At 38.1% G+C, this 11324-nt stretch overlaps 1 protein-coding gene across 4 annotated transcripts in view; it reads left to right on the top strand.

Moving 5' to 3' along the window:
* The window catches only part of ANLN (anillin, actin binding protein), a 47895-nt gene extending 37382 nt beyond the window's left edge, over positions 1 to 10513 (top strand). For all 4 annotated transcript variants that reach the window (XM_040472245.1, XM_040472243.1, XM_040472244.1 and 1 more), the window contains 4 exons: positions 1775 to 1861; positions 6633 to 6740; positions 7580 to 7752; positions 9186 to 10513. In XM_040472245.1, coding sequence (XP_040328179.1) covers positions 1775 to 1861; positions 6633 to 6740; positions 7580 to 7752; positions 9186 to 9309 — 492 coding nt within the window. In that variant the 3' untranslated portion in view covers positions 9310 to 10513. The remainder of the gene's footprint in view (positions 1 to 1774; positions 1862 to 6632; positions 6741 to 7579; positions 7753 to 9185) is intronic.
* Positions 10514 to 11324: the final 811 nt, after the last annotated feature.

The raw sequence follows: 11324 nt of genomic DNA, 5'->3' as shown, positions 1-11324 counted from the left end.
TCTTTTCTTTTCTTTTCTTTTCTTTTCTTTTCTTTTCTTTTCTTTTCCCTTCCTTCCTTCCTTCCTTCCTTCTTAATAGGAAAATTCTGGGTACTTACTTGGCCAAACAGTATTCTTTTAGCAAACATTTGTCAAATGCCTGAATAGAATTCGGCAGTGGGCTATGGGAACCAACATGGAAAAGACATGATAGTTGACCTCAAAGATCTGCTGTGCAAAGTATGGGGCTATGGGTTAGGGCACAGAAGAGAACACATGCGGGGGAATTTCAGAGCCTGGAAGACAAACTTCATACTTTGTAAAGAACAAGATCTGTGTGGCCTAGAGTAGTTCTCATATTCAGGAGTGGGGAGAAAGGATTCAGCATCATATTGTCTGTATCCATTCATCTGTTGATGGACGTTTAGGTTGTGTGCACCTCTTGGCTGTTGTGGAGAATGCTGTAGTGAACATGGGGGTGTACGCATCCCTTGAGAATCTGTTTTTATTTTTATTTATTCATTTTTTTCTAATTCTCTTGCTATTTTTTAAAAATATAATTTATTGTCAAATTGGTTTCTTATTCTTTTAGATAAATACCTGTTTCATTATGTGGTAGTTCTATTTTTAATTTTTTTTGGAGAAACCTCTGAAAAGCTTTCAATATTGATAAAGTCTGATTTATGTATTTTGGTGTTGCTATTGTTACTCATGCTTTGGTGTCATATCTGAGAATCTATTGCCAAATCCATGATCATGAAGATTTACTCCTATGTTTTCTTCTAAGAGTTTTATGGTTTTAGCTGTTATATTTAAGTCATTGAGCCATTTTAGGTAATGGTATATGATAATTTTGGTATATGATATGAGGTAGGGAACCAACTTCACTCTTGGATGTAGATACCCAGTTTCCCAGCACCATTTGTTTACAAGACTGCTCTTTCCTCATTGAAAGGTCTTGGTACCCCTGTTGAAAATCAATTGGCCATAGCTGTATGGGTTTATTTCTCGACTCTCAATTCTGTTCCTTTGGTCTATATCTTCCTTATACCCTTACCACACTGTTTTTTGATTAGTGTAGCTTTGATTTTTTTTTTAATGTTTATTTATTTTTGAGACAGAGCATGAACGGGGGAGGGTCAGAGAGAGAGGGAGACACAGAATCTGAAACAGGCTCCAGGCTCTGAGCAGTCAGCACAGAGCCCGACGCGGAGCTTGAACTCACGGACCGCCAGATCGTGACCTGAGCCGAAGTCGGACGCTTAACCGACTGAGCCACCCAGGCACCCCTTGATTACTGTAGCTTTGGATTAAATTTTGAAGTTGGGAAGTATGATTCCTCCAATTTTGTTCTTCCTTTTCAAGACTGTTTTGGTTATTAATAATTAATAATTACAATTCCATATGAATTTGAGGATCAGCTTTTCCATTTCTGAAGCTCACTATTCTTTATTGCTGAGTAATAATGTATTATATTAACTTACCAGTCGAGTATATTCTGTTGATGGAGAATGGGTAAGCACATGTATTCTCTTCTTAAATCTGTCTTTTCTTTATTGCATTAACTTGGGACTGAGGGTTCTGTTTTTATCAAACTCTACCTTGAATGAATTTATTCTCCAAAAGCATTTGTTGCTAAGGAACCAGTGGCCTTTTGGCCACCTCTTTTATATTCCAATTTTAGAAAATACTGTGCTTTCAAGGCATAATATTCTTTATTCATGATTTATACATGTTTTATCAGAAAAAAATCACAGTGAAACTTTTGCAAATAATTTACCCTCTGTCTTCGCAGGTACCCTTTTTATGTCCCTTGGAAGGTCATATTTATTTAAAAATAAAATGTCAAGTGAATTCAAGTGTTGAAGAAAGAGGTTTTCTAGTAAGTAACATCACTTACTCTATGTTTTCCTTTTTTTCATGTTGTGAAGTATAGACTTGGTTTCGCATAGGAATGAAAACCCATGTGATTAAGTGATAAATCGGTTCAGTAAAGACTTGTTGCATGTCTGCTATATGCCAGTCACTGTGCTGGAATTGGAATCTAATAGGCCACGAGAAATAATCTTCCCCTGAGAAACTTTTAGTGTAGTAGGGGGAAGTACAAGTAAACTGCCAAGTGCAATACAGCACTGTAAGAAGTGGGAGCTTGGTGTGCATGGGGGTCATTGATGGGACAGCAGGTCTGAAGTATGGGTACAGGGCCTTAAGGAAACCACTGGAAGAAGTAACTGGTAAGTTGCCGAGTAAGTTAGACAAGGAGAAAGAGGAGGAAGAAGTGCTCCAGGTAAGGGGAAGAGCATGTACGATGGCCTGGAGGGCCCTTCCCTCTCTCACCAGGACCGAAAAGGATGACACAGACAGCGGCAGGTATTTCAGCCGGCGCTTAGGGTGTGAGTGTCTATGGGCAGGAGGGACAGTGAGGAGAGCGATTGCGGACAGTGTGGTTAGGGGAGATGGGGCCAGGTGTTAAAGGGCCTCTGAAAGAATTTGGACTTTATCTCGAAGCCAGTGAGGTTCACTGGCAGGATTTTAAGCAGAGGAATAACATCAAATTTGAGGTTTAGAAAAGCCATTTGCCTGATGTGTGGGAAGGAGGTCGGAGACTGGCGACCCTGAAGAAGACTAGTGAGGAGACTCCAAGAGAGGTGATGGGGCCTGGCAGTGAGGTGCGCCAGGAGAGATGAAGCAGGAGGAAGGGCAGACCCAGTGGTTTGGCTGTGTGACGTAGGGTGTGGAAAGCAGAAGCAAGGATGTCGCCTTCATCCCTGCCTTGTACAACTTGTTGGGTGGCAGTGATGCCACTAAGATCAGGGATCTTGGGGGAGGAGCAAGTGTGCATGTTTGGGTAGAAAGTTTTTTGCCCCCCAAATTTTATTGTGGAAAATTACAGATATACAGCAATGTTGATAGAATTTTACAATGAGCACCCATATATCCACCATCTAGATTGTGCCCTTAACATGTTTTACTATCCTTGCTTTATCATGTATCTACTACCTAGCCATCCTTCCAGCTATCCCTCTGGCCACTGCTGAAAATATATTTGGGGGGGGGAAGAATTTTAAAGTATATTGTAGACATTAACATGTTCCTCCAAATATTAAGTGTACATCCCTGAGTTTTGACACATGCATACATCTCTGTAACCCAAATTTCTATTAAGATGCAGAATATTGCCCTAGAAAGTTCCTTCCTACCAGTCAGTCCCCACCCCAGGTGGGAAGGTGGGATGAATTAAGTTTCCAACAATATGAATTTTAGGTACCTCCAAAGATCGGGGTTTGAAGCTCAAGAGAGGAATTTTGGTTGAGTGATAGTGATTGAAGTGCAGGGAAGTTGAGCAAAGCAGAACCGGAGGAACACTCACATTTAGAGCACAGATCCAGAAAGAGAAGCTCGCAAAGGAGCCTAGTGGGGGAGGTGGTATGTCATGGCTGCTGAGGAAGAGAGAATCTGAAAGAGGGAATGGTCAAGTTAGCTCAGGACCTAGCAGAGACCATGGGACTCTTTTACAAGGCAGAGCACAAACCTAGATTGCAGACGGTTATGAACAGGGTGGGAGGGGAGGAATGAAAGCATCAGCAGCTCTTTGAAACCACGTTTGGCTGCAAAGGGCAAAGAGTGTGGTGCCTGCAGAGCTGTATAGGGTGAGAGAAGAGTTTGGTTGGCATTTAAATAAGATCAAAGAGACTCGAGAATCTTTACATTCGAGTGGGTGGCTTCTAATAGGGCAGAGGGGTTGAAAGTGCAATGGGGAACCTGCATTAGGATTATGGAGTATTATATGGAACGAGGTCATGAGAGTGAGAAGAAGTAAGACCCAAGTCACAGTTCACGGTTTGAGCTTATTCAGAAGTACAGCTGATCCTTGAACAACACTTGCATGGGTCCGTTTATACTTGGATTTTTTTTCAATAAATACATACAGTACTGTGAATGTATATTTTCTCTTCCTTGATGATTTTCTTAACCTTTTCTTTTCTCTAACTTGCTTTTTTGTAAGCTTACAGTGTATAATACATGTAACATGCAAAATATATGTGAACTGACTGCTTATATTATCGGTATGGCTTCTGGTCAAGAGTAGGCTATCAGTAGTCACTTCTGGCGGGGGGTAGGGTGTCAGGTTATATGTGGATTTTTGGTGGCCCTAACCTCTGGGTTGCTCAAGGGTCCACTATACTTTTTCCATTATCAGAGGAGAAAAGTACGTGTGTAGAATATATAGAAGATTGTGAGTATTGTGCACGAAGTAGAGAAAATCTGATCGCTTTGGGTTTGTGAAGCAAGAATTTGAATGATACAAAGGATATCACAAAATCAGTTTGCAATTGCTATCTGAGGGTGCAGAAAGCTCTGTGGCCAACATAACTGTAAATCAGTCTGCCTTAGCTTTTTGATGTAAATCCAGTAGGTGGCACTAGATATTCTTGGAAAAGTATTTTTATAAATTTCTGACTTGAAGGCAATGTTTACCTACTGACTTTTTCTTGTAGTGTAAATATTTTCATATTTTACTGTAGCATACCTTTAGCAACTGACAGACTCTGTTATGGCAGCTAGTTCATTTGCATATAATGTCAGACTTATTTAATTTTTGAGCTCGGCTCTCAGCTAGTTTAGTGTTAGGTCTCTTCAGGTTTACTCTGTCTTAGATCCTATAGCCCATTCTTACCACATCCATGCTTACAGATATGTGGTAAGAAATTCCTCAGAACTCCCTAAAATAAAGTCTGCCAAACGTGCCTTTTAACTACCTCTACCCTTTATAAGATAAAGGTAGTAACTTAAAGTTGCTTGGTTCAGTTTTCCTTCCTGATATGTCAGAACAGCTAGAAGCAAGGTGACTACTAACCAAAGAAACTTACTAAGTGATTCTGAAATGGTGCTAATCTGGCTCTGCCTTGACTGAGGAGCAGCAAGAGAGGAAGTTCTGGATTAGCTAGAAGTTTCCAGTTCTGCTTTGTGATTATGTACCGTCATTTGATTTCCTTGGCCTGAACGTTCCTCAACTATAAAAATGAAAATGCTGTCCTCTTTTTATTCTTCTCTGATAATAGTAGGGTATAGTAACAATGTGTTATTCTTACCCATAAAATTTTTCCATGTCTATTACCTTTATGATGTAAAAGGTGAACATAAACGTAAGAGGGAGCTGGTGAGTCATTTATACTAATTTTGTGTTTAAGATTAAAAGAACAACATTCCTGTCTTTTTCCCCTGGATGGTTTTGAGCCAGTATTGCCTAGAAAAAGCATGCCTTGGGAGGAAAGCGGATAAATTGGGGAGGAGGAAACTAAGGTGGGGTAAGAGGATATATGGTTAGAGTAAACTAATTAATTTGGGCTAATTAATTAAGCTAACAGACTTCATTCTGTCATGGAAACATTTCTTCATACAAAGTAACTTTCCTCCATAGTCAGAGCTTGTTTTCCTAACTCAAGCCAACTTTTGGTAAATTCACACAAATTAGTGAACGAGAAGAGCATATGTCCACTATCCTAGGGTTGGTGTGAGGCTTAGTTGATCCCTGTGAAGGTAGAAGAGCCATTTGCATTCTGAAGTCAAACACCAATATGCTTCTGGATTATCTATGTTAGCTAGGGTCAGCAAAGTGTGGCTCACTGCTTGTTTTTATAAAGTTTTATTGGAACATGGGCTCATTTGTTTACATATTATCTAGGACTACTTTTGCACTACCCTAGCAGAATTGAACAGTTGTGACAGAGCCCTTATAGCCCACAAAGTCTAACATCTTTACTCTCTGGTCCTTTACAGAAAAAGTTTGCCAATCTCTGATCTTTAGCATTGTTACGTTTTACCTTGCCTTGTGCTTTAAAAAATAGTAGTTCCTAAAGGAATTTTTTTTCTTTTAAATCAAAAGTAAAGACTTTTAATTAGGGCTTATTAGGACTACAATGAAAAAATAGTGAGGTCTGGGGGGTGGGGGGGTGGGCGGCAAGGGAGCTGCTTTCACTTACACTGTTTAAATAGAAGTACTTTCATAGAAAAGAGCCAGATGTTGTTAGTTGCCTGCTTCAGAGTCCTGACCTTAACCAACATGGCTGCTTCACTCCCTTTAGAATGTAGCTTGCATCTCTAAGGCTTGCGCTCGGCCAAGACATGAGCTGGCCAGCTGCCTGACTACAGGGAGATGCTATGTCAGATGTGCTTGATGGCTGTGAACGTGGGTCTCTGATGTTTATCACAGTAATCCATCAGCATGTATAATTACTAGATGACTCCTTTCTAATCCTGTTTTGTTCTTCTGAATGAATATTAAATGCCTGTCTTTTATATTAAGATGGGTCTAACTTAATAAGCTATCAATAGTTTTGTCAACATATAAGGCAGGATATTCTACTCTACAATACTTAGAGCACTTTTCTCTTATTTAAGGAGCATTTGGTTTGGGACACTAGGCTTTAAAAATGTCTAAATTAGAGGTATTAATTTGGGGTTAATGTTTAGAAGTTCTTCAACGTGCTTATTGATGATATTGAAAATCTGGGTCAATTTCTGGGTATGAGCAATTAGTGATTTTCATTACTAAGGTAGAAGATGGTAAAAATACATTGAAGTTTAGCATATAGATTTATCATTTAATTGATTCTCAAGTTTCTCAAGTTAGTGTTTCGTTGACTTTTCAGACCATATTTGAAGATGTTAGTGGTTTTGGTGCCTGGCATCGAAGATGGTGTGTTCTTTCAGGAAATTGTATCTCTTATTGGACTTATCCAGATGATGAGAAACGGAAGGTAATATTAATAGTCCTGGTTAGTGGTGAAAGCTCTGACTTTCAAGTAGTTTTTCATACAGAAGTTCCCTCTGGTCTCCACACCCACCCAGATTCCCCTTTGAGTACGTTTACTAAGCCATTAAAAATGTTCTTGTTGTGAGACCTGTTTTTGTGTGTGTTAGTATTTGTGTAAAAAGTTTTATGTCTTTTCCATTACCTGTGATTTGACCACTCTTAAAATACCTTAAGGTACATATTTGTCTTTTCTTTCAGAACGTTTCATACCATTTTGTAAATAACATTTTTAGTTAGAACTATATTAAATTCAATTTTGTTTTTATTAATAGTTGACTTACCTAAATCTGGGATAAAACAGTAATGGAAAATCACCACAGGAGTATAGTGATTTTAATTTTGTTTCTGAAATTTGGTAATAGGATTTTATGTGATAAATTGAGTCTCATTTTTAAAGAATTTAATGTTATTGCCAAAGTATTATTATTTATTATCCCCAAACTGGAAAATGGAAATAAATAATTACAAAGTAATGTGTGTTTCTAATTGTTGAAGCTGGTTTATGGGAGTTTATTATACTATGGCTTTAATTTTGCATCTGTGTGAAGTATTCCATAATAAAGAGTTTATTTTTTAAGTTGGCTAAAAGCTCCAGTTGACAGTTTTGGCTTCTACTTTTATGTCCAGCAAGAAACAATAACAGATGTGTTTCTCTAAACCTATTATAATTAAATTTTAACTTTTAAATTAATGGCTTTTTAATTTTGAGTTTGTACCAACTTAAATACTGCTTAATGCTCATTGATGTAAATGATCTTATTTTCTATTAATTTGTTTTTAAAGAATCCCATAGGAAGGATAAATCTGGCCAATTGTACAAGCCATCAAATAGAACCAGCCAACAGAGAATTTTGTGCAAGACGCAACACTTTTGAATTAATTACTGTCCGACCACAGAGAGAAGATGACCGAGAGACTCTTGTTAGCCAATGCAGGGACACTCTCTGTGTCACCAAGTATGTATTAAGCTATAAATATAAATATTTCTGTCCAGTAAGCAATTGGTTGCCCACTATGTCATTACCATTTTAAGAAATACCAGAGATGGTCCTAGTCTTTGAAGAGAGTACAGTCTTAATGAGGAAAGAAAATACACACACATCAGTAAGGGAACAGTCTAATAACCAAATTAATATAGTTAAGAAACGCATGACACTCAATCTGTATCTTAGATAATCAAGTTTTCCATTGTACTCATAGTGTAGCCACAGCAGTTAGCTAATGTACTTTGGGTTAAGATTGAAGATTTTGTATACAATTGAGAAGGCAAGTATTATTTAAAGAGGCTTTACATGTCCCTTCCTTTCCATTCCAAAATGCTCTCAACGAACTCAAGTGACTTACAAAAACAATCTCATGCTACTCTGCAAATTTCTGGTTGGAGATTAATAGAATAAACTATCGGGAATGAGGGCCAGCAAAGTAAAGTAACTTGCCATGGTAATAGTTGGTAATAAGACACTGAGGATGTAAGCCTAAGGTTTCCACAGAGCAGCGACAGAGACTAATGAGTAAACACACTTAGCACAGTCTCAAGTGCATGGAATGAGCTCAACAAATGGTCATTATTAGTAAATGTTGTGTTCTATCTGTTGACTAATAGATGATCAGCTCACTACTTATCCAATTTCTAGCACCAGTGGGGAGAAATTACAAAGATGCAGAATGAATACAGTATAAAAACCTTCTAACAACTGCTGTTCCTAAAAGAATGATCTGGTTTGTGAGTTAGGGAATTCTCCCTTCCCTCACCCTCACCTGCCTCATCAACTGGTTATTCAATTTGTGGCTAAATATGGGTGCAAAGAAGAGATTCCTGATAGGGACAGAGAGGTCAGATAGACAAAGTCTTAGAATCTTTAAATGATTTATTGTAAATACCATGTTCTACTAACACAGTACTAACACAAAAATAATAGGAGACCGTACAAAATCATATTACCTGTAGAGCCAGGTGAGGGTCCACAAGCTGGTGATTTCAGCTCTTGGGGATCCCATGTCTGAGGAATTTGGGAGGCTCCTTAAAGACCTGTGGTGCCTTAGCTCTTGATAGGAAGTGGCCCACACTCAGTGGGTATCCTGTACTACCAAATTGCCCAGGCCAGACCACCTGTACAAGATGGTTACCATCTTTCAGTGTGGAAACTCCATCATTAACCAAATGTGATCAGTGTGAATTTTGATTCAGTTAACCAGTCTATGGGGATAGTTTTCCTTTACTGCAATTGAAGAAGCACCTCACTTTGGGGCTTTTGCTTAGTATCTGTTAAAAGATGGTAAAGAGTAACTCATTTTACTGATTTGCTTAGGCTTTCTTCCACCCTTAGCAAGAGTATAGGGAGGAATGGAATGGAGGAAAAGATCCTGACCTTTTGTTTGTTTCCTGTAGGAACTGGTTGTCTGCAGATACCAAGGAAGAGAGGGATCTCTGGATGCAAAAACTCAATCAAGTTCTTGTTGATATTCGCCTCTGGCAACCTGATGCTTGCTACAAACCTATTGGGAAGCCTTAAGCTGTGGGAAGTTTCTAGGCCATTTAGAGTTTTTTTTGAGCTATATCATAAATGTACCTTAAAAGCATCAGATTTGCTGATTGCATTTTATGCTTTAATTACAAGAGGGTATGTGCCAATATTCACTACATATTATGCAGTATTTATATCTTTTGTATGTAAAATTTCAACTGATTTCTCTTCTGTCATTCATAAATGATTGGAAGAAAATTCATTATAGTCAGTTTTGCTAAATCTTAATTTAAAAAAGCCCCATTTTCCTAGAAACCTAATTATTCAGTTATTCATGACAAAATATTTTTTTAAACGTAAGGAATTGTGAGTTGTCTTGGAGCTGTGGGTCTCAAAGTAGAAAGGTCTTCCGGGGGCTGGAGACAGAAACCTCCGACTTGCTCATCTTTTCTCTAGCCTTGGTACTTCTTTCTAAAGTTAGTGATCGTTTACTGATCATGAGATATCTTGTTAGTAGAGTACTGAGAAAACTTCCAAGGGACTTTACAGAAACATTTTTAGTAATGGAGGCAAGAACTTTTTAAATAGCAAATGTACATTCGTTTAAAGCTTGAGGCTGCCTTTAAACAGGAGATGTGGACATAGGGGATATTGTGGGAGATTTGGGGGTTAAATATTTTCTATAGAAGAGTTAATCACATGGTTTACATTTACTCAGTTTCTATAGATGCTGTGTGGTGCACATTTTCATAGAGTACAGGCTTTTAAAAATAATTATTTTTGCTCTATAGCTAAGACTCCACTTGGCATATCAGTTCTTTCTGCTCCTGTAACAAGAATAAATGTAAATTGAAGAATCTTTGTATAAAGAAAGTAAACTTTACCAAGCTGCTATGGACTAATACTTTGCCTGCCAAAGTTCTTGTCTTTTTTTTTTCCCTGTCCAAGCAGGACAGTGTCTAGAAGCACATTGTGAAATCTTTTGAAAAACTATTAAGTCATGCATTACCTTTGAAAGCCCAATTCTTTATTTTATGATAAAGTATTGTAAAGCATGGTCACATCTTTTAAATATACTTTGAATTTCTTCTCTGAATTGTTAAAGTTATTGACGATCTCATTTATAAACACTAAATTCCGTCACCTCCTGTCATTTAATTTGTATTCATTCAATGTGTTTTTGTTATGTGTATTATAAAAATATATTTTATGATCTCTTACCTGAATAAATGCTTGCAGAGGACTTAAGGAATCAGTTGTTTACAAAATACTATGTAAATGTGCGGTATAGCTGTTGTGTCCCTAGTCTGTGGGACCTTTTTGGTGTGTGTGGGGAGGGGAGTTGTATTGATAGTATCACATTCATCTTTTTACCTCCAGCCCTGTGCTCCACTTATTATGTGTCCTTAGGGTCTTTGTTGAATGAGTAGGTGGATGAAGAATCCGTTTCTGGGGCATTTCAACAGAATATGGTACTTAGATGTGCATTCGAGGAGGTGCTTAGCAGAAGAGTACTTAGCAGAAACTGAGCAGATAAGTGACATCCCCAGCCAAAACAGGGAACAGTTTTGATGGGATTGATGAGAGGACCCCTTTTATTTATTTATAGACTTGTACTTATTTTTGCTTTTTGATTGATTGATTGATAACTCCAATATAGTCAACCTACAGTGTTATATTAGTTTTTGTACAATATAGTGATTCAGTAGTTCTCTACATTACTCAGTGCTCATCATGACTCTTAATCCCTTTCACCTATGTCACCCATGCCCCATGCCCCACCCACCTCCCCTCTGGTAACCAGGTTGTACTTCCCTTTGAAGAGGCATTACCTACCATGGCACAACATTGAAAAGGCAACAAAGAAGTTAAGTGAAAAGCCTGCCTTCTCCCCTTTGTCACAACCACTTTTACCAGTTCTTGTGTGTCTCCCTAGACTGATTCCAGCCATAATATACAGGCATATTTATATTCCTTTAATCATTAAAAATATTCCATACATGCTGTTTGCTGTAAATTGAAGGGGAAAAAAAAAAAGCACAACAGTGTCCCTTTTCAGTCAT

This window comes from Herpailurus yagouaroundi, unplaced genomic scaffold (genome assembly GCF_014898765.1).
Source record: "Herpailurus yagouaroundi ecotype Mexico unplaced genomic scaffold, PumYag 100, whole genome shotgun sequence".
Classification (NCBI taxonomy): domain Eukaryota; kingdom Metazoa; phylum Chordata; class Mammalia; order Carnivora; family Felidae; genus Herpailurus; species Herpailurus yagouaroundi.
Note: the sequence above shows the minus strand (reverse complement) of the source record. Positions and strands in the feature narration are given on the sequence as shown.